Source organism: Alligator mississippiensis, chromosome 1, assembly GCF_030867095.1.
Source record: "Alligator mississippiensis isolate rAllMis1 chromosome 1, rAllMis1, whole genome shotgun sequence".
NCBI classification, from domain to species: Eukaryota; Metazoa; Chordata; order Crocodylia; family Alligatoridae; genus Alligator; species Alligator mississippiensis.
In genome coordinates this window covers 137,747,528-137,773,146 of record NC_081824.1, presented here as the reverse complement: position 1 = coordinate 137,773,146, position 25,619 = coordinate 137,747,528, and the positions used below count along the sequence as shown (strand labels likewise).

General features: G+C 46.9%; 1 protein-coding gene across 1 annotated transcript; it reads right to left on the bottom strand.

The window, feature by feature from the left end:
- Positions 1-5: 5 nt before the first annotated feature.
- Positions 6-20,646, bottom strand: ACAT2 (acetyl-CoA acetyltransferase 2). The gene is made up of 9 exons (XM_006263594.4): positions 20,460-20,646; positions 12,956-13,090; positions 9,192-9,373; positions 8,234-8,351; positions 6,491-6,634; positions 5,222-5,344; positions 4,266-4,420; positions 857-967; positions 6-241 (listed from the first exon to the last, which is right to left on the bottom strand). Exons 1-9 carry the CDS (start codon positions 20,527-20,529, stop codon positions 74-76), a joined length of 1,206 nt encoding a protein of 401 aa, XP_006263656.4. The 5' UTR covers positions 20,530-20,646; the 3' UTR covers positions 6-73.
- Between the last annotated feature and the right edge of the window lie 4,973 nt (positions 20,647-25,619).

The following is a 25,619-nucleotide window of genomic DNA, read 5'->3' as shown; positions in this document are numbered from 1 at the left end:
TCAAGTGAGCTTGATAAAGTTTATTGGAGAACTGAAACCACTGAAACACACTATAAACAAGCTTCGTTCATTTTCATCTTTCAATACACATAGCTATTCCCATCCCACCTCCTATACAAAGGGCAGCAACACCACGTTTTCCACCTGTTCGTTCTAATGCATACAGAAGAGTAACAAGAATGCGACAACCAGAGGCACCCAGAGGGTGTCCAAGGGCAATAGCCCCCCCTTCAATATTCACCTGAAAAGAAATATAAAGAGATTGTCAATCATATGAATTTATATGACTGTTCACCTTAGTCTCCTTCACTTTCCAGGGACTGGGAAGGAAATTACAGGAAAGTTCTGGGTTACAGCTGTTACCACACTTGCAGACTACAACTTGTATTACTGTCTCCCAAAGGAACAGTAACAATAAGCCCTTAAGAACAGCTTCTCTTAAGCTGTTTTGGACCATGTTCTTAGTAGTTAGTTTACATGTAGCTGTAGAGTGGGAATGAGGCAGAGTACAGAGGGTTGTGAGATACTGGAAATACTAGGAACCTCTATCATGGTCAGAAACTGAACTTTTCCAGCAAATTTATTGGAAGTAACTAATAGTATAAACTGCTTGAATGACTCCTAGCATGGTATTTCAGCACTAAGAGGCATATTTCCTGCTGCAAGCATAAGGCCTACCCATGGCCTAAATGGGTATTTCTCTGGAGAGGTTACAAACTTTTAAGATGCACAGAAATGCTACTGAAAGAGTTGGGTGTGCAAACCTAGAAACTACAGTAATTTCCAGTCACATTAATCTCCCACCACAGGTACTCTAAAGAATTGTTAAGGTTTTGAGGGTGAGTGCAGCAGTTACCTTTTCTGGATTTAGTTTCAGTTCTTTTGCTATTGCTGCAGCTACTGATGCAAAAGCTTCATTGATTTCAAACAAGTCAACTTGCTCTAGCGTCCAACCAGCTTTATTAACCTAGAATAGAACATACAGCAATTAAAATAAGGAGAACATACTGTATTTTATTGATCACTTGCTGGGTCTTTGACATATATTAGGGCCTTAAAACTTGTTAGTCATAACCCTCATTCAGTCTTTTCCAAAATTGCTTCAGTATCTACAAAGTTTCATGAGTGGTCTTGATGTGAGGTGATGTGACAATTACTATAATTTATTCAACATCTAACTGGGTATGGCTAAGCTGTGTCAGACTGCAAGGAAGCACTGCTGTGAAAATGGAACTCATCCACTTGCGCGTGCACACACATGCACATTGAGTACCAAAAAGGTAACATTACCACAATTTGAGCAATACCTCACGCATACACAAAGAAGTGGCTATGACACTTTTTAAGTATATGGATGAGCAGAGATGAAGGGCAAAAAGCATTCTCAAAGTGGCTTTCTGCACCATGCCTGGTACAGACATGCCTCAGGTTTCTGGAGATGGTCAATTCATTATTAAACCAATGCATCTAACCAACTCACTGCATTACTCAATCCTCATCTGCTGCACTGAAGACCTGGAGCTGTTACCTTTTATTTTTTCATACCAGATCCCACTGATATTAGAACTGCAACAGTTCAGCTTAACAATAATAAAGCAATATGAAAATGCCTAATAATTAATAGACTTTTAAAAATTCCAGCTTTAAACCTATATAAAATGCAGGGGGTTGGGGGCTTGTTTGTTTTTTTTTTAAAGGCATCTTTTACTGCCAACAAGTATTTTACACTTACGGCATGTCCAGATGAGTGCGCACACGTGCTCTGCACCACCTCAAAGGCTTTTGAGGCACAAAACACATAGACATGAAAGGGAATTCCCAATATCTCAAAAAATGCATTTAAAAAAAGGTGGTGCACGTGGCTGTAGTGTACACTGCCCAAAACCAGAGCTTGGCGGGCCAGATCTGTACTTCGGCTGCCGGTCAGGCTCCACACACCTAGATCACCACCACAGCAGCCCCACAAGGCCCCCAGAAACCCAGGTAAGGCTACAGCCTCCTCTACCCCACCCAGAACAATCTGCCATGTGCCAGAGCATACATGTAGAGGTGTTCCCTGGGAACAAGTAGCAGCAGGACAGCTACATGCTGCAGCTATTTCTCTCTGGGGAAATGGGAACAAATAGCTTTGTTTTCCACCCACCACTTCAAGAGTCTTGTTAAAGCAGGAACAGGCAGGCCTAATTTACACAAGTTCTCCCAGCCCACTTCCTTTGTTTCACTGTTGAATCTTGGTAACCAGGGAGGCTCGTATATCAATGGTGTTTCAGAACTATTTTCACAACCCCCGAGAATAAATAAGGTATTTTGCTATGTGTTGTCCAGACATAGATCAGGAAGAGTATTTATGTAAAAACTAGGGGTGCAATAAAGATCTTTTGGACTGATACAAGTGGCTGATTATTAACGAGCCATATCTGCCGATACTGATCTGATTGCTGATATGCAGCTGGCAGCTTGGAGAGCAGCATCAGGCTGGTAAGTCTATTAGGGTGGACAGGGCCGGGGAAAGGAAGGGGAGTGGTGGAGGGGCAGATCGAGGCCTCTGCAGTGAGGGAGGGTATGGGGCACAGTTGTGCAGCTTGTCTGGGAGGTGGGGGGCTCCTACCACTGTGTGCACCCCCAGGGGAGCCATGGGGGGCATGTGCCCCCCAGATCTGTGCATGGGGCAAGGGTGGGATGCCCACTGCAAGCTGGGGTGGCTCCAGGCCCTTCCCAGCAGGGGGGCTAGGCCAGGCTGCATTCAGGGCAGGCAGCAGTGCTGGGGTGGGGGGCTACAGGGTGGGCTGTGGCCACCCCAGAATTTACCATAGCCCCCCCATAGATCTCCTCCCAACACTACTGTCACTCGCACCAAGAGCAGCCCCAGCTCAACCCCCCACTGGGAAGAGCCCAGTGCCAGCCCCTGCCCACAGTAGCAGGTTGCCCTTGCCCTGTGCACAGATCTGGGGGGCACATGCCCCCCATGGCTCCCCTGGGGGTGCACGTAGTGGCAGGAGCCACCCCCCCTCCACGCCCCTGGATGTTCTGCTCGTGGCTCTGGCTTGCACCCAGCCTGCCCCTACCCCACTCCCTCCCTCACTCACTGCAGGGGCCTCAATCTGCACCCCCACTTCCCATCCCCCAGACTTACCAGCCTGACACAACCAGATTGGCCATGTGCATGCTGCAGCTGCACACAACAGCAAAAATTGGCCAAGTCAGCCAAAAAAAGACTGATTGCCAGTAAGGTCTTTTTTTTTTTTTATTGGTGTTGACACAGTTTGCAACAATATGCAGCCCCACTCCCCTTAGAGAAACAACAATATTACTGCATTATTATTAATATACATGGTCTAGCCCAGTGGGGGCCAACCTTTTTGGCAGGTATGCCACAAGTTAAGCCTTGCACTGTCCCCAAGCATCATTCTGATCCTCTTCTGCCCAAATTGTGGTAGGCATGCTATGGGTTGGCCACCTCTGGCCTAGTCTATAGCTTTCTACGCTGTACATTATTGCTGCCAAAGTCTTCAGCCAATATCTTCTCTATGAAGTGGGAAGAAAAATTAAAACCCTTAACAGATGCTGAAAAGATACAGGATATGCAATTTTCAGAATGTAGGACTAGGAGCAGAGTTTGCTAATCTTTCAGGAAAATTCTGTTTATATATGAAGACAGCATTTTCTGTGCTCTTTTAAAGGCTTTTGCCTCTAAGAATAATAGGAAACTAGGGGAGAAAAAGCAGGAGAGTCACAGCCTTACCACAGTTGTGCATTTTAATTTTTTTAAAGAACAGAAATCAGAGGAGACCATTCCATGCACCTTTCAATTAGAACAGTGACTTCTACCTCTTAGAAAATTAGAAAGCTTTATGCCCTCATACGATGTGGTAAAATAAGGTATACATCTGCTTAGAAATTAGAAGTGTCATTGTTGATTACCTTAAAAAAAATTTTTTTAAAGTTTACTCTTAAGCCAAAATGACACCTGGGACAGCCACTCTGTAAACTAGACTAGTGTCTACTTGGACTGGACTCTAGACACTCATACAAAATACTTGCTTTGGGAAAAGAGGAGGGCAAGCAGTAGGCAATCAAAGCCTCATATGCTCTCTTATTTGCTACTAGCCTGGGTACAGAATTCTTTCAACATAAAATTTTTCTTTCTTTAATATAAATTTCTGCAAGGTAAAAAAACAAAACAAAACCCAAAAATGTTAATGAGCATGGACAGTCAAGACAACAAGTCTTAAAAACAACAACAACAACTTACTGATACTACTTACAGCTTTTTTTATTGCTGCAATAGGTCCGACTCCCATTATGGAAGGATCTAAACCTACTTGTGCCCAAGATACAATTTGTGCCAAAGGAAGAAGGCTTCTTCTAGCAGCTTCTGATTTCTTCATGAGAATTACAGCTGCAGCTCCATCATTTATACCTGCAAAGTGATAAACAGCTGCTTTAAATTATAGTCTAGTCATTTCACTGGAAACAGACAGATCCCTGTCCTAAAGAGTCTGTCTAAATTACAGGCTTGGCAAATGGTAATGTATGCAGACTACTGATCTTTAGATAGCATACTGGCACATGGCTCCACTAATTTTGACAAAGCTACACTCATTTAAGGCAGTTGAGAATCTGGCTCAATGTGTTAGCAGCTTAACCTTACGCACATAAACCACCAGCCCCTGAACTATTTGTGAAAGTAAATATTTAGGAATGATCTGAATGATGGTGGTAGAGCCTGCGGGGAACACAAGTTGGGAGGGCAACAGAAGGAACAATATGGAAGGAATAGAGACTACTGCAGGAAAATGAGTCCTAGAGTAATGGAAATTTGATTTTTCTTAACCAGTGACATCATAACATTATGGAACATTCAGAATTAACTAATCACCATATCTGGGCCTTATTAAAAGAGTGAAGATAATATTTCTACTTTTCCCACTTAAAACAGAAGGAAGGACGACCAGAAATGCAGTCAGATTATGAAATGGAGAGGTTAGTGAACTTGCACACCTGAAATACACCATTAACAAACAGCTCTGTCTTTGTGTCAAGACAAGCCACTGAGATTTGAAAAAAAGAGTTAAATTGATTCAGGGTTGATGTAAAAAAGGAAGTTCCTCCTAAACAACATACCACCACTCATATTCAAGTTCCTATGCATACTCCATGCATTTGTGACTATATGCTACAGATGCTGTGCTACTGCATTTTGTTTCGGTCACTGACAAACCTGAGGCATTAGCTGCAGTTACTGTCCCAGTTCCATCGGTCAGAAAGCAAGGTTTTAACTTAGCCATTGTTTCCAAGTTACTTCCATGACGAGGATGCTCATCTGTTTTAACTTCTACAGGACCTGCAAAGTATCAGACATTCATTTAAGACCAACCCTCTAAAACTGTACACCTAAAGACATTTTAAACTCCTGAGAAAAATAGCTGACTGTAGTCTGTGTTGTACAGGATAACTGGGTAAGCAACAGCTTACCAGGGGGATATTAATCAACTGATTTTTCTACAAAGCTACCATGGCTATAAAATAACAATCTATCATCATGATAAGGTCAAGTTTGGGTTGCAGCCACATTGTTCCCTTTCAGGTGTGGTGGCAGCATGCATAACTACTGCACACTTTGGCTTCTCCAACAACCCTTCTGTTATACCGGGAAGCATATCACTTTTGCCAACCAATATTGCTCTTATCTGAGCTAGCTAATACTGTCCAAAAAAAAAACCAGCACAGAAATCCTCTGCATTTCATCGTTGGTTTTATATCTCTCCTTACTGACTACACAATGCATAGCGTAACCCCAAAATGAGGCAAACCAAAACTATTTTACACCTAAAAAATGCAAAGAAATCAAATGCATCTCCCTTGTAATTTCTCCTGACAAAATCCATTTTAGGGATTTATAACCACACCCAACACCGAAGTCTTTGGTCACTCCAGAACGTCCTTGGATCAAGCAACTAACAAATGCCTGCCTTCCAAGAGACCTATCTTTTTCAATCAGGTTTATTAAAAAAAAAAAAGTAACTTGTTGGTCTTTTTGGAAAGGCCGTGTGCAACTGAGCATAACAGAGCGACTCAGGTTATTTTCATTGTGTGTTTCATTTGTCAGGGAGGTTTAGGCACAGAAGATCATGGCAAGCATGAACAAGTTGCAAAAAATCTTTATTGCGCTAAACTTGCAACAGGTCCCATCTCAACTGCACCCCTAAGGGCAAATGCCACAGAAGTCAGGGGGTAAGAGGGGGCTGTTTATATAGAACCACTTAGAAAAAATAATTAGATTTCCTGAATTTGCACGTTCTGACTATACATTGATGAAATGAGAAAGAGAGAAGATCCAGGAACAAATATACCTATCAAAAGTTTAAGTGGAACTCATCTTCCTACAAAACAGGTTCTTACAAAGACCTCTTCCATTGATTGTACTGAACAGTACGCCTTGCACTGTCAACTTACATTCAATCAATTAGTTATTACTGTACACACGCACCTTTTCGAGAAGGAACAAGAACAGAAACAATCTCTTTGTCAAAATATCCAGCTTTCTGCGCGCCTTCTGCCCTGGTCTGTGACTGCACAGCAAGTTGGTCTTGCTCTGCTCTGCTGATTTTCCACTGCTTGGCCACATTTTCAGCTGAAACAAACAAAGTGGATGTGTTAAGAAAGAAAATAAAAGCGTGATCCTTATCTGCAATCATTAAATGTAACAGGTCTTCAATTAAAATTCTAACAGGTTAGTCTTCATCTTTAATGGCAACAGTTAAACTTGCTTGGTGACTTTCATTCTAAATAAGCGTTTTTATTTGCTCAGAATTCTCTGCTACATTCACTTCTGGGTTCAGTTTCAGAGTTGACCTTTTTTAGGTTACAAGCAAGTAAAAACAAGTGTTTCCAACTTTAAATGCCTATGGACAGCTTTTCAGAAGTTCCATTTGATAGTCAATACCCCCTTCCTCCGCAGGATGGTTTCTGCCCATTTATATATGTTCTTCAGTGCGTGGTCAAGGATAGTTTTAAGCCTACTACTCTTTGGCTTGATGCCTTTACATCTAGATGTTTGAGGATAGGGATTTGTATAATTTATAGTAACTTGTTGCAAGTACAATCCGTTAGGGCAGGAGTGGGCAAAATAGGGCCCATGGACTGGATCCAGCCTACCAAGGGATTTTATCCAGCCATGATGGGTCCCAGTCCTGCCCAGCCCAGGTGCAGGGTGTAGCCCAGATCATGGCATATGGGGCTGGTTCTGCCATCCCCATGGTGCACAGTAGGGCTGGGGTGGCGCGGTGGCTGGATTCATTTTCTGGCAGTGGTGTCTTGCTCCGGCTGTCGTGGGACCCAGCCCCACAGACCAGGCACCCTGGCCCATCTGCCCTACATCCACTGCTGGGGGTAGGACCCACATGAGTAAGGCGCGCAACCAGGTAGATGGGATGAAGCCATGGGCAGGCGGGGAGCAGTGTCTCAGAGCAGAATGGGCAGGCAGGACCGAGATTGCAGGGAGTGACAATATGGGGCTGGGACCTAGGGCAGAGCAATGATCTGCTACCTGCATGCCCATGACGGATGCCGGTTCTGCAGGCAGAGGCATGCAAGGTCCAGATTGCAGCTATGCCCCGGACCCCAGCCCATGATCCCAGACCTAGCCCCACCTGCCCTTCCCGCTCCTGGACACCACTCCTTGCCTGGCTATGGCCCTACCCTGTTTACCTGGCTGTGCACCCTGCCTGCATGGGTCCCAGCTATCTGCCAGGGAGACCCCAAGATCACAGGGTGGGGACAGCACAGGACCAGGGCCTGGGGAAGAGGCATGATCCATTCCCAGCACACCTCTGCCCACAGAACCAATGACCCCAGGGGCATGCAGGCACCAGATCATGGCTCCATCCCAGCCCCAAGAGCCCAGTCCCAGCCCTGCTCACCCAGGGTGCATCTCAACCACCTGGCCAAGCATAGAAAAGAGCCACTTAGGGAGTTTTGGTGAGCTGTTGCGGGGAATGGTAAGGGTGCCCTGACCTGGCCCACGACAGCTCACCAAAACTCCCTAAGTGGTCCTCAGGCCCAAATAGTTGCCCATCCCTGTGTTACAGAGTATCAGAATTCATTTTCTTCTTTACTGCTTTAATATATGCTCATTTGAAATGTACCAGAATCACAATTTGAACTGTCCTGAGTTGTCACACTGTTCTCCTGAACCTTTTTTAGTTAAAACTTCAGAAGTATTGCTGCTTACCTGTTATACCCATGTGATATTGATAAAATACATCTCTAAGACCATCACAGATTATACTGTCCTGCAAGGAGGTCTCCCCCATTTTCACTCCAGCTCGCATATGAATTAAGTGAGGAGCCTGTAGACAAGGGAATTTGAGAAAGCACCATTTAGATTTCTAAACTCTGTTTTGACTTGGGTAAGAATTGCTTCTGCCTCAAACTACATTATTAATAGCAACTCTAACTTGAGCTGCAGGCCAGACAGAACCCAATCCAATATCTGTCCTCCCAGACTCCAGGTAGGCTATGAACAGTGTGAGAGAGAGATAGTACAAGAAACTTGGCACACCAGCCAAAGCCTACTCCTCCGAGATTCATGTGAAAGAATGAGTGCCAATGCTACACTGAGCAAGCCTATTTCCCAATGTTAGGACTGAAGTATTCTTTAGTGGATGGTATTGCTAACATGCAGTCCAACTAAAAATATAAATCAGTCTCTTGGCTACCATGGTATCCATTCTCTGCACGTCTACAAGGTGCCACACTGCCCTGCCATCAACCTAACTTCAGACTAACATGGGTACCTACCTCTCATTCTTTTCCAACTTCTGCAGAAATTGAGGGGGCAGCATTTTCCTATTACACACAGACTCCTATTTAAAAGATCTACTTTTTAGATTGTACACTAAACAGTTCCATAATTGTTAAGTCAGAAGGTAATTCAAATAATCTCCTATAATGGTATATATAACAGAAACACGCATACAATGTGTTATACTAACAACATGTACGTGTTCTAGTACATTAATTTTGGAAACGGTCCTACTGAGAAACAAATTGCTCAAACGGATAATAGGAGGCTACTGAAAAAGGTAAATAAATCCTTAAACAGCATTTTAAAAAATTCCATTTTAACATCAGATACTGAACCTTCAAGTTGTGAGTGATTCCATATTGTCAGAAAGCCACCACCTCACCTTGCTCATGCTTTCCATGCCTCCTGCCACCACAATGCTGGAATCTTCTGTCATTAAGGACTGAGCCCCCAAGCATACAGCTTTCAGGCCTGATCCGCAGATCATCTGACAGCTCCAAGCAGGCACTGCATATGGGATTCCTGCACCAACACTAGCCTGCCGAACAGGATTTTGACCAGCACCTACAAAATATTATTGACACGACAGCATTCCAGTCCAAAAATGGCCAATGCATGCATCCTATTACTTAGGAGGTAACAGCCAGATTCCTTCCAAATTTAGAGCTCATTCTTACCCAGGAGTGGGCAATAATTTCAGTTGCTGGGCCACTTAACGAGTTTTGGTGAGCTGTTAAGGGCTGCACACAAAATCTTTCAGAAAATATAATTTTAACAAGTTATAGATAAAATTAAAATATGTTACAGTAGATGTTTGATTTTAGGTTGTTTTTTTTTAAGCCTGTGATTTGGGGTTTTTTTTATTTCAAAAAATATTTCTGCCACAATTTGCAGGTTTGGTTGGTTGGGTTTTTTTGAGAGGTGGTTGCATAATAGCTTAAAATAAAGTCTTACTCAAAATAAACACTTATTTGTATATTGTGTGCAAGGGAGGTGGGGGGAGCAGATGTGTGGGTGGGTGTTTGTGTGGAAGGGATGGGGATGTGCACGTGTGTCAGGGGGGCGCTGCCCCTGCAATACGTCCCGGGAGCCAGCCAGGGTGTGGGGAGGAGGCAATCCTTTTATTGCCACACTTTTATTGCCAGGACAGCTGGCCCCGGCCATGCCCCCCTGCATCTGGCCCACAGTTGCCCTCACAGACTTCTGCATGGGGCCAAGCCCCTCGCAATCCCATCCACGGTAGCCCACTCTGTGCTCCCACCCATGCCCTCCAACGGCACTGCCCTGGCCAGCACACACAGTTTCCCAGTGGGTCTGCTCTCACTGCTGCTGCAGCTACCCAGGTACTACTCAACTCCCACCCCAACCTCCTCCTGCCCCGATGTACTACGTTTGGCTGCTCATCGCATCAGGCGGGCGGAGTGTGGACAACACCAGAGCCCATCATGCTGGAGCAAGAGCCGCTCGGCTGCAGCTTCCCCCTGCCTATAGTGGCGCAACAGGAGGAGGAGGAGGAGGATGACAACGAGAAGATGCTGGAGGCAGGGAGAGCCGAGTAGTACCTGGGCAGCAGGAGCAGCCCCACTGGGAAGCTGCGTGTGCTGGCCAGGGCCTGAGCCATCAGCAGGTGCGGACAGAAGCATAGCACAGGCTGCCTTGTGCAGGAGCAGGCAGGGCTCTGCCCCATGAGGAGCACCGCAGAGGCAAGCACAGGCCAGATACAATCAATTGGTGGGCCAGATCTGGTCCATGGGCCATATTTTGCCCACCCTTGTTCTTACCCGTCAAGGGTAATTAACAGGAGCTTTGTTAGACACCCACTCTTAGGAAAGAGACAGAACTATAAGAGAGTATTCCTAAACAATAAGGGTTTTTGCTCACATGACTTAAAGGGCTAGAAAAGCCCCCTTTCAACTGAAATTAATTAGTCTAGAACAACATGATTTCTCAGGTTAGTTCACGAAAGAGTAGCCTACCCCCACCATTTTATTCTGGCTGCAATACAGCCATTACAATAAGTTTGAGAGCTCATGGCAAAGACGGTGCTGCGATTCGAAAAAAAGCAGAGCAGGCAGAGAAGCAACTCTAGTTTGAAGGGTTTTGCTACCAGTTTTTTTTTTAAAAAAGGGCTATAACTATACTACAGACATAGAAGTCAGGGGACCTGGTTGCAATTTGTTACGTAAACTAGATTAAAGATTTTAACCATATTCTGCCATGTGCCTGTACTTCTGTGTCATAGTAAGGTATGAGAGATGCAAAACCAGAGACCTCCACAGTTTGCTACCAATAATTTATCTGAACTCAGAGACCAGTGGAAAGCAAGCATTTAAATACAGAAATGTAGGATTCGCCTATTCAGCTTAATGACAGCTTTCATAGTCTGAATTTCTTTTTAATTCTTTATTTTAAATTACTACTAAATTTAAGCTTGAGCATTTTACACAAATCATGAACAGCTATATTTACTATATACCCAACAATATGGATAAGGCACAAATAAATAGCAAGAGTCAGAAAAGCTTTCATTCTTTTCTGTAACCTTTGATAGAAAGAATGGGAGCATTGTATTTGGAATAAAGCTTTTTGCAAGTCCATGTCTCCAGGGCAAAGCAGTGTCAACTCTTTTGTATAAGAAATACAAAAAAAATAAACACACCATGCAAGTAGACAGAGTATAAAATAAACACTGCCATGCCTCTCCCACTGCCAAACTCCCAAACCCTGTGTAACTGGATTGGGGCCACCTCTAGACCCCCATCTCACACAGCTGGATTAGGGTGGGATCAGCCTGCCCCCTCATGTAGATCAGGCCCCCGCTACCCCTATCAGAATGCAGTTCAACAAGGAGAAATGCAAAGTGCTGCACCTAAGGAGGAAAAATGTCTAGCACACCTACAGCCTAGGAAATGACCTGCTGGGTGGGACGGAAGTGGAAAGGGATCTTGGAGTCCTAGTGGACTCCAAGATGAACATGAGTCGGCAGTGTGACGAAGCCATCAGAAAAGCTAATGGCACTTTTCGTCGTGCATCTGCTGATGCATGATATAGATCCAAAGAGGTGATACTTCCCCTCTCGGGCGCTGGTCAGACCGCAGTTGGAGTACTGCATGCAATTTTGGGCGCTGCACTTCAAGAGGGATGCAGATAACCTGGAGAGGGTCCAGAGAAGGGCCATTCGTATGGTTAAGGGTTTGCAGACCAAGCCCTACGAGGAGAGACTAGAGAACCTGGACCTTTTCAGCCTCCGCAAGAGAAGGTTGAGAGGAGACCTTGTGGCTGCCTATAAGTTCATCACGGGGGCACAGAAGGGAATTGGTGAGGTTTTATTCACCAAGGTGCCCCCGGGGGTTACAAGAAATAATGGCCACAAGCTAGCAGAGAGCAGATTTAGATTGGACGTTAGGAAGAACTTCTTCACAGTTCGAGTGGCCAACGTCTGGAATGGGCTCCCAAGGAAGGTGGTGCTCTCCCCTACCCTGGGGGTCTTCAAGAGGAGGTTAGATAAGCATCTAGCTGGGGTCATCTAGACCCAGCACTCTTTCCTGCTTATGCAGGGGGTCGGACTCGATGATCTATTGAGGTCCCTTCCGACCCTAACATCTATGAATCTATCCCACATATTGGCCTACAAACAGATGGGGCACTGCCATTCTGCCACTGGACAAAAAGTTTGGGCACCACTGATACAGGGCTTTGCCTCAAGAGACTTCCAGTCAAAGTCAATATAGGCAGGAATGATTAACAAAAAAGCATAAGGGACAAGAGAGGAAGAAGATGCCCATACTGACATATCATAAACCATGATTAGTATTATAAACAAACTTCACTAGCTCCTGGGATTAAAGGTAAAATGGATATACTGTTTCCAGAATGTTGGTTGGGATAAATCAGGATCTGCTCTCTTTAGTACTTTAATGGCGATTAAAATTTTTATTTTCATTATCATTTAAAAGATTTAATATATTTCAATGGAAACAACAGAGGTTTTATAATACAGTACAGATGGAAATATTCTACCAGGTAATTCTTATTTTAAAAACAAAAATATGTTTCTAATCTTCTTGCGATTGGAGATTTGGACTTTTTTATATGCAAAAAACAAAACAAAAATAATCAATCAATCAAATCAATTCTTCAACATACCTGCTGTCAAGACTTGTCCAAATATAACCTCAGAGACTTCTTCTGGGTTGATATTTGCCCTTTTCAATACTTCTTTAATGACAATGGAGCCCAATTCATGGGCCTGCATAGCGGATAAGGCACCATTGAAGGAACCTAAATAAATGCAAATGACATGTTAGATTTTTAGAAGCAAATGGATTATATTTGAAACTTTTTACTCCATATTCACTTTCCCAAGCCTGAGAATTCTGAGAAAGCAATGTCTATGTTTTCACTTGATTTATTTCAAAATATTATATAGAGTGTTGTTATATGGCGATTTCTTTCAACTTATTTTTTTGCTCATGTCAGAGTCAGTGGAAGAAGAAAATGAACACTGAAAACAAACAGCTAGTTTGTACTGATCACAGTACGGGCAGTCCTCAGACTTCTGACACAACTGGTTCCCGAAAATTACATCTTAAGTTGAAGTGTCATAACTTGGAACTGATTTTCCCATAGGAACAATGTTATAAATGGGGTTTTGGTTCCTGAACCAAGGCCCGATACCCTATTTTCACCGAAAATAACCCAGAATTTTGTACTCAAATCAATTATAGATTAGTAATATAGCTACATTCGTGTATTTATATTGTAAATAGCAATCATATTGATTTGGAAGAACTTCTTTGAGGAGACTTTGCTGGACTTCTTGAATGAATGGCTCTTGGCTAGAGTCTTCGCTGCAGGTTTTTTGGAGTCTTGTCTGCTTTCTTAAAGAATGTGTCCAAGGAAGTTTGGATGGATGTTCTCCAAGATGAGCGACACAGAGAACTTGTTTGCTGGCGTGCCATGGCATCAGATCAAGCATCATAAAGTCGAAACTGACGTCAGAAAGTGAAAACAAGGTGTCGATTTATAAACATCGTAAGTGCCATTTGTTGTAACTCAAAATGTCTTCAGGACTGCCTGTAGCTCAACAACCTAATGAACTTGCAAAAGATGATGCCTGGAGGTACCATTCAATGCAATATTGCTCATCTAAAAAGGGATGCTTCCAGCCCGTGTTCAGTTTTGCTCAAGCTTCACTTCAGGCATTGTAGCACTTCAATGTACCAAAGCACAAAAAAAAAAAATCATGTCTCCGCTGGATAAATATTTGAGGAAGAGACTTAAAATTACTGGGAAAGAGTTAGTATGTTTTATGTAACATTTCAATTTAATACTATCTTTTGGTGGAGAAAAAAAAAAGGAATCCATTTTCCCTACAGAATAGGAGGCACAAGGTGACTATATTCCAAGAATATGACTTGATTTAGTGAAAAGAGGGGGCAAAGAGAGGATATAAATACCATTGTACTCACAGATGCTAAGGTTGAAATTTTGTAACTCAAATATCAATTAAATATAATATGGCAGACTACTCCAGTCTGCCATCCTATATTCTGTTTGGAGAATCCCTAATGTCAGCTATTTCTATTTATGGATTGCAGTCCATTTTTAAAAGTATTAATATCAGAGAAAACAGGGCTGTAAGGGGATCCCTTGGCCCAAAGAAAGGATCAATTATACCTAAACCATTCCCCAGTGGAGGTTTCTCCAACTTCCTCTTTAAAACCTCCAATAACAGAGAGTTCACAGCTTCCTGAGGTAGTCTATTCTACTGCTTACAATTAACTATACTAACAATTAGCTTTTCGTAATGTTCAATTTAAGAACGTTTTTCTTATTCTTTCAAAAAGAAAAGCAGTTCTCCCACAATTTTTTTTAAATGATTATATACATTGTTCTCTCTTCCCTCAACCAGAATATAATCCATCTAGGAGAAAGGGGAGAGAAATAGATGCTATATGCTGATTTTGCTTTCTGGGACTTTTATTCTACTCAACACAGACCTTTTAATTCATTAGCCATGCTAGAAGTAACAAATCCTCTGTAATGGAGCATCGTGTCTCATTAGTACCTACAAAAGGGATGAAAACGTTCCCTCAAACCAATCTCCAAATAGATCAAAGAAAGAACAAGAATCAGGGAAAACCAACAGTGTTTCGTATACCAAGTGCAGGTTTAACAGCATTTTAGACAACCCTACACTATATCCCAGGGATGGGCAAAATACAACCCACAGGCCGCATCCAGCCTACCAGCCCTTTCTCCTGGCCTGCAGGGCCTTTAAAAATTTTAGAAAATGAATTTATATCTGCCCGTGGCCACCTGTCACAGACGACATGCGGCTAGCGGCTGCAGGACCCAGCGGGAGCCTGTGGCTGAGCAACAAGGCTAGCCCAGCTCCACCCAGCCCCCCACCCCCTTCCCGCCCTCAGCCCCCAACCAGAAGCATCTGCGGCTTCTGGCCCCGTGCCCCTGCGGCTGTTCCCTGTCCCTCCATCTGAGTGAAGTGACAGGGGACCCATAGGGAGTAGCACGGGAAGTGGCAGCTGCAGGGAGCAGCAGGACCCATGAGGTGCGCAGCAGGCAGAGGAGCCACTGCGGGCAGCAGAGTCACGGTGGTCCCCAGCAGGCAGTAGGGCCACAGCAGGCCCCAGAAGGCAGGACAGTGGGCCTCGACAGGTGGTAGAGCTGCAGCCAGGCCCCAGCGGGTGGCAGGGCTGTAGTGGGCCCCGGGAGGCAGCAGAGCCACAGCGGCAGGGCCGTTGTGGGCCCCAGCAGTTGGTGGGATTGCGATGGGTGGCGGAGCGGCAACCGGCCCTGGCAGGTGGCAGAGGCGTAGCCAGGCCCCAGCGAGCAGCAGGAGTGGGTGGTGGGTCCCGGTAGGCGGTGGAGCCCCAGTGGGCCCCAGCATGCCGTGGGGTTGTAGCGGGCCACAGCAGGCAGCAGAGCCACAGAAGGTGGCAAGCCCCGATGGGTGGCAGAGCCACAGCCGGGCCAGAGCAGGACCCAACAGGCAGCAGAGCCCCAGCAGGTGGCAGTGGCAGCAGCAGCACAGTGGGCCCCGGTAGGCAGCATAGCCATGGGGGCCCCCGGCAGATGGTGGAGCCATGGTGAGTAGCAGGGTTGCAGCAGACAGTGGAGTCACAGCGGGGCTGTAGCAAGTGGTGGGCCCCAGCAGGGGCCTCAGGGAGCACTGCAGGAATGGGGGGCTGCAGGGAGCAGCGGGCAAGCCTGCAGAAAGGAAGAATGTGGATGGGTCTTTTTCGATCTGGAGAGATGTGGGCAGTAGGGTCCCCCAGGGCTCGGTCCTCAGGCCCGCACTGTTCAACATCATCAGCTACTTGGACGATGGGGTGAAAAGCACCTTGATCAAATCTGTGGATGACACTAAGATGTGGGGAGAAGTGGGCATGCTGGAGGAGAGAGAGACAGGCTGCAACTAGATCTAGACAGGTTACAGAGGTGGACGGAAGAGAACAGGATGGGATTCAACACTGACAAGTGCAAGGCGCTGCACCTGGGGAGGAAGAACCAGCAGCATACCTACAGGCTGGGGAACTCCCTTCTCATCAGTGCAGAGGCAGAAAAGGATCTTGGAGTCATTATTGATTCCAAAATGAACATGGGCCGACAGCGTGGGGAAGCAGTCAGGAAGGCTAACCACACCTCATGATGCATCCACAGATGCATCATGAGCAGGTCCAAGGAAGTGATCCTCCCCCTCTATGCAACACTGGTCAGGCCACAGTTGGAGTACTGCCTCCAGTTCTGGGTGCCGCACTTCAGGAGGGATGTGGACAGCATGGAGAGGGTCCAGAGGAGGGCCACTTGAATGGTCAGGGAGCAGCAAGGCAAGCCCTATGAGTGGAGTCTACGAGACCTGAACCTGTTCAGCATCCACAAGAGAAGGCTGAGAGGGGATTTGGTGGCCGTCTACAAACTGGCCAAGGGGGACCAGCAGGCTTTGGGAGAGTCCCTGTTCCCCTGAGCACTACTGGGAGTAACGAGGAATAACGGCCATAAGTTGATGGAGAGCAGGTTCAGGCTAGACATCAGGAGGCGCTACTTCACAGTCAGGGCAGCTAGGATCTGGAACCAACTTCCAAGGGAAGTGGTGCTGGCTCCTACCCTGGGGGTCTTTAAGAGGAGGCTGGATGAACACCTTGCTGGGGTCGTTTGACCCCAGCATCCTTTCCTGCCCATGGCAGGGGGTCGGACTTGATGATCTGCTCAGGTCCCTTCTAACCCTACCAACTATGAAACTATGAATGCAGGGAAAGATGGTGGCAGGCAGAAACACGGAGCCTGTACAACAGCCCTGGGACTGACAAAGACCCAGGGTGGGGTTGTAGAAACACGGAGCCTGGGCATGGGGTCTGCCCGGCTGCATTGTGTGAGGCTCACATGCAGCATGTTAGAGCTGCATGCTATGGAACTGGCACCCCGGCTCTCTCTCTCAGCACACCCAGCCACCATACCCACACCCCACCCTGCGCATGCACGCACACACACACGCACGCATGCACACACAGTAGGACTGTATTTTAAGTTATTATGCAGCCACCTCTAGATACACTTTTTTGTAAACACAAAAAACAGTGGAAAAATATTGTTAAATAAAATTAAAATAGGTTATAGTAGGTGGGGTGTGTGCATACATATATGTGTGTGTGTGTGTGTGTGTGTGTGTGTGTGTGTGTGTGTGCGCGCGCACGCACACGTGTATACACACACACACACACACACACACACACACTTTTTTTCCCCCCCCAGTTTCCAGATCACACAACTTCCAGGGCAAGGGGAGGGACTTCCAATGGCAAAGGTCAGGGGCTAGGAGGTGGGACTTCTGGTCCCAATATGGCGACCAGGGACAGGGCAACTATCAAGGGACGAGGCTACCTATGCGGCCCTCTACAGCTCCCCAAAACTTGGTGAGTGGCCCTCCGCCCAAAATAACTGCCCGCCCCCGCTACATCCCCTAGTTCACCAACATCTGAAACAAATGGCTTTGAATGCCTGCAAGGTTTTTGGTTGTAGCCATGTTGGTCTAAGGACATAGGCAAGCAAGGTTCTTTGGGTAGATGCGATATCTTTTATTAGACCAACTGAGTCGTTGGAACAAAGTTCTTGGCAAGCTTTTAGACGCAAGTATGCCTGAAGAAGAGTACTTGTGCCTGAAAGCTTGTAAAGAACTTGGTTCCAACAACTCAGTCTAATAAAAGATATCACATCTATCCAAAGAACCTTGCCTTTGAATGCCTGAACAGTTTTAAGACTAATCTGCAAAAAGCACAATTAAAAACACCAAGAATATGCAATATTTTCTTACATACACCATACACCTCCCCCCCAAAAAAACAAACAAACAACCTAGCTGCTGAACATTACTGTGTGCATTCTACACAGAAAAGTATGCGAAGAGCTGTTTCTGCCTTACTGGCCAACTGCAAAAGCAAAACCTACATGGGATTCACAGGGAGCAGAACAGAGCAATAGAGCACACTGGGCTACTTTGCTGCTTCTTTAGTCGCTTACTGCATGGAATGATTTCCCTGCTGCCCCTCCCCATTTATTCTACCTCTCAACAAACCAAGGTACATATATTATTCTAGGATATGTATTTGTGAGAAAATAGAGTAGACTTCACTAAGAATACAGGACAAGCTGTCCACACCTGCACAGATCTGGCTGAGTGAACTCATTCTTTCAGGAAAATAGCTATAGGGAAGTTCAAAACTCCTTCTGTCCATGCTCTTATCTATGTCATTTCACCTGCTGGTAGGGTACCTGCATGGTTCCCATCCCCTGGAAATTCTGCATCAGCCCATCTTATTTGCATCTGCTCCCTAGGTAGGGCTGCACTCAGGGGCAGATGGGGGGCAGGGGTGGCACAGGCAATCAATGGCACAGTTACTTCCCCCTTTGATTCCTGCTCCACCCAAACTTTTAAAACCAAATGCCTGGGAATAGCAGTGGCATTTCTATTCAGGTAGTACAGAGTGTCAAATTGATGTCATGGCTCATTATCATCTACTGGAACCTGCTAATATCCCTCCTTCCTTTTTAATGGTCTTGATGTGCCATTTATCAAGCCAGGTTTCCTTCTGCAATGCTGCTACCTTTTGGCCATGCCTGGTAATCCATCTCCCCTCTTTCATATCTCCTCAGCCCGTTTTCAGTTCTAGCTTCCACACAAACTCAAGCAAGATCATATTAACTCGTGAACACAAATGCCAGTGTAGCAATGACTGGCAGCCAAGTGCTGGATGCGCAGACCATGGCAAAGACTCCACTTGGTTGGAGAAATCTGGAGGAATAGGCACGTTTGACACCAATGGGAACGGACTAAAGCAACACCTTTCGATTGCTGGGGGGGGGAGGGGGTTGCCTCCTTTGTTGTCCGTTTTAAAGCTTTGTGTGTCATATAGGCATGTGCCCAGAATCACTATAAAGCTATATATGCTTCTTGCAGGGAGCCCGAAATGGAGCAATACACCCAGAATGAGTCTGGGAGCTTTTATTTAATGCAGAGAAGTACAACAGAAAGCAAATAAAGTCTTCCAAACTATACACCAGTTTATTGGGATGTCATCCATCAGGCAATACTACCAACAGCAGCTACACAGTCCAGAATATACAGATGCACTCTACTGGGTGAGGAGGTCTCTTGGCCCTCACAATCTGTCCTTAAGGGTTGAGGCAAGTTCCAGACTCCCAGCCCTGTGCGTGTGCATGCATGTGCCCACATGTGCATATGCACGTCTGTACACGCACCAGCGTGCACGTCTGTACGCATGCAAGTCTGTGCACATGCGTGATTTCATACAGGTCACGTTCAGATTTCTGTACTCCTGTCTCTTCCTCCGAGCTAAGGATCTCTTGGCCAATTCAGCAGGGACACCAAGTCACGGCCTGTGCCCACTGTTCTTTCCCAACACAGTGGTATTAGCACTGGGTGCCATCACTGGCCGGTGCCTCAACTCCTTTGAAGCCAGCCCTCACCCTGGGCTTGGCTGGCATGCCCTGCATTCGGAGCCAGGCTGCACTGCTGCTGGGATCAGGGGGATGGGAGAGGAGGAACCCAGCACAGCAAAAAGGAGGAGGCTGAAGTCAGGCATTTATTCCCCCCTCCTTATTCCCAGTTCCTTTGTCAAAGCTCATCTTTACACAATTAAAGCCTGTGTCAGTATGGAATTAGACAGGCTAACGGGCTAAAAACGTCATCCAGAATGTGTATTTACTAACAAACGTGTACAGGGATCAAGGAGCTGAGGTAAGGCTGGAATTAGGGGGCAAAATTAAAGGATGAGCTGGGAAAAAAGTGCCAGGAACTGGCAATAAGGGTGGGAGGGAGAACCTAGGGGACCTACGGGAGGGGGGCAGGGGAAGGAGGGGGAACCTAAGGGACCCAACTTCAGCCCCATGCAGAGAGGCAAGGGGTGTTCAGGACCTCCAGCAGGTGAGGGTCGCCCGCTTCTCTTTCCCTGGAGAAAGAAGGGACTGCACCCCCCCCGTGTGTGGCTAGGGTGAGCCAGCCCCGGGCAGGGGCCGCCCGTCTGAGGTCCCTTCCAGCCCGGCTCCCCTAGGCGTCCTGCCCCCGCACCCCTTGCCAAACCCCGGCTGCAGGTCCGTACCCCGCCGCGCTCACCCACGGGGGTCCTGGCCGCGGAGACCACCACCACCGCGTCCCCGCCCTCGCCGCTCATGCTCATGCTCATGCCAGTGCTGATGCTGATGCTGGCCCCGACCCCGCTGCAGCAGCTCAGAACTCCCTTGAGCTGGCCCGGCTCCTTTGTGCCGGGGAGGGGCGGCCGGGCCACGTGACAGGCGCGGGCCAGCCGGAGCGGGCGATGTCAGCTCTGGCGAGCCGAGGGGGCGGAGCGGGGAAGGGGGGTGGCGAACTGGGGTTGCTGATGCCCGCCTGTGGGCGGGGCGGGAATCAGGTGGCGCCTTAGCCAATAGCTGGCGAGCTCCAGGTGGCGCCTGAGCCAATAGCTGCGAGGTGGCCGTCAGGTGTTCTCCCCTCCCCTCCACCAGCCGCAGGCTCTTGGGCGCTGCGAGCAGGGCTCGGTGCTGGGGGTGGGGTAGTGCTACGGAGTCATGGGGCCGAAGGGACCTGCGGATATCACCGGGTCCAGCCCCCTGCCTGAGGCAGGGTCAGCCCTACCCAAGCCGCCCCATACAACCATCAGCTGCATTGGCAACACAAAGGGGGTGCATGTGTGCACGTACACCCCCTGAGATTGGCGGTGCACCCCCTGACAAAAGCGCCACCGCTGTGGCCGCCTGCAGGAGCTCCCCACTTGCCTCTGCCACAGCTGTGCCCTCCCAGCCTCCAGAGGCACACATCCTTCGTGATCACCTGAGCCGGTGCTTCCCAAACTTCTCCTTAGCGTGGCCCCATTTCTGGTCCCATTTCCTCAGCATGGCCCCTCACTACCAGCCCCTACCCCCGTGACCCTATATGCAGATGTTGCAGCTCCATTTGGGGTTGGAACCCACAGTTTGGGATTCACTGACCTAAACTCCCAATGCCCGAAGAAGGGTGTTTGTGCCTAAAAGCTTGCAAAGATTTTTTCCCCCAACTATTTAGTTGATCTACTACAGGAAACCCTCACTATACGTGGGCTTGGCATTCACGATTTCAAATATTCACAAATGCTGAACCCGTATTTTAAATACACTTACAGGAGCTCCTTGGAAACTCCGCACTTGCCACTGCTGGGCTCCTGCCGCCGGGCTCCTGCTGTTGCCAGTGCAACTGTGCCCCCCACACCCCAGCCACCGGAGGCACTGCATTCCTGACATTCAAGAACACAGTGCCATATTTGCGGATTTCGCCATTCACGGGGATCTGAAGAACATATCCCTCACGAACTGCAAGGGCTGCCTGTAAAAGATACGCATCTACCCAAAAAACACTGCCTGCCTGTGTCCTTAGACCAATACAACTACAACCAACAGCCCTGACCTAAACTCTACATAAGACTGCTCTCAACCTTGACATAGCACAGAGCAGTGCCACCTGCAGGCTCAGGTCTGCACCACCTCCCCTGCCTTCATGAGTTACTCCGCATCCCAAGCATGGGGGGATCAACTAAGATACGGTGACACTGAAATAATTCTTTTTTTTTGTCCTCTTCTCAGCCCCTAAGGCAGGGGTTTTCCACCTTTCTAGGTTCCAGGTCCTCTTGGAGAGCCTGGAGGCATCCCTGGGAAAGTGCTGGCTCTTTGTTTTCGCTTGTTTTTTCTGACTGCAGGAAAATAGAGCAATTCCACCCTTGCAAAGGGCTTGGAAAGGCTGCTGCAGGGCAGGATGGTTTTAACACCATGGGTTTCTATGGGAAATGCAGAGGAATCTCCTTCCTTGGAGGTTTTAAAGACCTAGTTAGACAAAGCCTTGGCTGGGATGATCTAGTTGGGGATGGTCCTGCTCTGATCAGGAGGTTGGTCTAGATGACCTCCTGAGGTCCCTTCCAACCCTCATTTTCTATAATCTGGGTTGATCCTCTGAATCACATTGGCACACCTCCCACTGCTAATATGGCATGCAACCCCCCACCTCCCATGGCACCCTTGACAGAAGCTCATAACACACCAGGGTGTTGCAAGGCCCCAGTTGAAAATCACTGCTTTAAGATTTAAGATAAATTGAGTCAGAAAGCCAGGAAGTCAATACTAGTGCAGGGCCATGAACAAGCAAAGTCAAGAAACTGGGAGATCAGAAAGAGAGCAGGGTTAGAAAGCAGGCTGAGGTTGGTCCTAGGGCTGGTTTTGTTCAATATCTTCATTAACAGTCTGGAAGATGGGATGGTTCAGGGGTGGCCAACTTGCAGCTCTCGAGCCACACACAGCTCTTCAGAAGTTAACACGCGTCTCCTTGAATCTTTGCACAAGCACACAGTAAATGGAAGCTGGTCACCATGTGCTTGTGCAAAGATTCAAGGAGACACATATTAACTTCTGAAAAGCCACGTGTGGCTCCAGAGCTGCAAGCTGGCCACCCCTGGTTTACACCCTAAGCAAGTTTGCAGATGACACCAAGCTGTGAGGTGTAGTAGATATGCTGGAGGGTAGGGCTAGGATTCAGAGTGGCCTACACAAATTGGAGGATTGGGCCAAAAGAAACCTCATGAGGTTCAACAAGGACAAGTGCAGTCCTGCAATTAGGATGGAAGAATCACATGCACCACTACAGGTTTGGGATCAACTAGCTAAGCAGCAGCTCTTCAGAAAAGGACCTGGGGGTTACAGTGGACAATAAGATGGATATGAGTCAACAGTGTGCCCTTGTTGCCAAGAAGGCTAAGAGCATACTGGACTACATTAGTAGGAGCATTGCCAGCAGATCAAGGGAAGTAATTATTCCCCTCTACTTGGCTCTCGTGAGGCCAAATCTGGAGTACTGTGTCCAATTTGGGGCCCTGCACTATAGAAAGGATGTGGACAAGTTGGAGAAAGTCTAGCAGAGAGCAACGAAAATTGTTAGGGGGCTGGGGGACATGACTTTTGAGGAGAGCCTGTGGGAACTAAGCTTATTTAGTCTTCAGAAAAGAAGACTGAAGAGAGATTTGATAACAGTCTTTAACTATCTGAAGAGTGGTTCCAAAGAGGATGGAGCTAGACTGTTCTTAGTGGTGGCAGATGACAGAACAAGGAGCAATGGTCTCAAGTTGAAGCAAGAGAGGTTTAAGTTGCATATTTGGAAAAACTTTCTCACTACGAGAATGATGACGCACTAGAATGGGTTGCCTAGAGAGGTGGTAGAATTTCCATCCTTGGAGGCTTTTAAGGCCCAGCTCAGCAAAGCCCTGGCTAGGATGATTTAGTTGGGGATGGTCCTGCTTTAAGCAGGAGGTTGCACTTGATGACCTCCTGAGGTCCCTTCCAACCCTAAGTTTCTATGATTCTTTGAGAAGCCAGGAGATCAAGTTGATAACAAAGTTGGAGAGAAAGTTGGGTCCAGAAGCCAGGAAATTAAATAGAGACTGGAGACAGAGACCAAGTTATGTCAAGAAGCCAGGAGATTAAGCAGAGACCAGAGTCAACATGCAAGCTAAAGAGGACAACAAAGCAGTCAGGGATCAGATTAAGTCTTGTTGCCCAGACACTTCCTGTTTCTGTGCAAGAGTTTATATTGGGGAAATGGAGGGCCATCTCAACCTGGCCAGCCATTCTGGTGATAGGAGTAGACCCTAAGTGGAGGATTAGGCCCTGATGGAGGCTTCAAGACATCCTGGATCAGTCTGGGTAACCTGTCATAAGGTGGCAGGCTAGGAAGAGCAGCCATGCTAACTAGACTGTGCCCCTGTGTTCAAGGCTATGGACTGACAGTCTACAGCAGAGGTGGGCAAAATACAGCCTACAGGCCAGATTCAGCCCACCAGGCAATTTCATCCAGCCCATGGGCACCCGCCAATTAATTGTACCCTGCCCAGCCTAATTGCTTCCTCCCACCATCATGCGCAGGAGGGCTCCAGTCCTGGCCAGCATGCACAACTTTCAGGCAGGGCCACTGGTTCCATTGCTGCACTCACTAGGGGACCTGCTCAGCTTTCCCAGCCTCCAGCAGCTCCTCTTCCCCCATGTGATGGAGTTCTGGGTTTACCACTGACAGAAGTGCCAGCAATTGGCCACTGGGGGACCTCCCCCCCCCCCCCGCCTTCGGCGATTGGCCGCTGGTGTCCCCCCAGTATCAGGAGGCACCAGTTGCCCATGTATGGAAAAATATTATGCTTAATGTGGGAATAGATTTCTTTCTCATCCTAGACAAACAGGCAGCAAAATGAATCTATCCTTTGGATGCCTCTGAAGGAGGAGAATAGAGAGAGTGATGGAAGTGGGAAGCCTTGTAGCAGTTTGGAATGACATTGAATGTTCAAAATTGAAAGAAGAGGAGGAGATCTGAGAAAGGAGAAGTGGCAATGGCACAAAGAAAGAAACCATCAGGGCCAGGCAAAGAAAGATAGATGGACAGACTGAAAACCACCACATGTAGTTTACTCTTGCTGTGCTAGACTAGAGACAACCAGTGAACTTGAGAACTGCAGCTGAAGGGCTTGGATAGGTGGTGCTCAGGACCATTAGCATGCTGGCTCAAGCTGGTGTCAGCCTTCATGATAAGTGAAATTTGCCAGCTCAAGACCAGGGAGATAGAAAACTGTGAGATTCAATTTTAATTTAATCAACCCAGAAAACGGTAGATTATATTTTCATCTATGTATTGAGGTACTGTGTTTTTGGTGCAAATACAAGAGCAGAAAAGTCTGACTAAGCCAAAAGGACAGGTGAAGGCTCACTCTGGCATGTTAACAAGCAGATATGATGTAAGAGTGTGTATGGAACAAAAGAGTACTTGGGGTCATATACTGTCCATTGTGTGACTTGCACAGTATTCTGGTTTCTCTTCAGATCATATAAATCTTTTGTCCTTTGCTAAAGATCAGTATTGTTTAATCTGCATCTCTAGCCTGTACAGTGTTTGGATTCTTTGTACAGAAGCACTCGGCTATAGCTGCAATACAGCCATGCACCATTAAACTAACAATCACCAACCTAATTAATAAGACAAAATAGACCAGGGAGCTAGTGTCGAAAATAAAACACTCATGCTACATGAAAGATGATTAGTATGGATTCCCAAGGAGTCAGATTTCATCTGTGATCAGGAGACGGGATGAGTCAGTAGAACTATGACACTCAAAACAAGGTTTGCTTTTCAGCCACTTATAGTGTTCCTTCAGTCATATAAAACTCAAGAAACTGCTCATTATAAGAAAGCTTGAAAGGGGAAGAATTGTTTTCAGTC

Bases quoted from the DNA above. Each gene is read 5' to 3' on its own strand.
- ACAT2 (XM_006263594.4), bottom strand. From the start codon at position 20,529: ATGAGCATGAGCATGAGCGGCGAGGGCGGGGACGCGGTGGTGGTGGTC. The intron at 9,374-12,955 runs GTATGTTGAAGA...AATATTTTGTAG, and splicing joins TGGACAAGTCTTGACAGCAG to GTGCTGGTCAAAATCCTGTT. The intron at 8,352-9,191 runs GTGAGGTGGTGG...CCTTGTCTACAG, and splicing joins GCATGGAAAGCATGAGCAAG to GCTCCTCACTTAATTCATAT.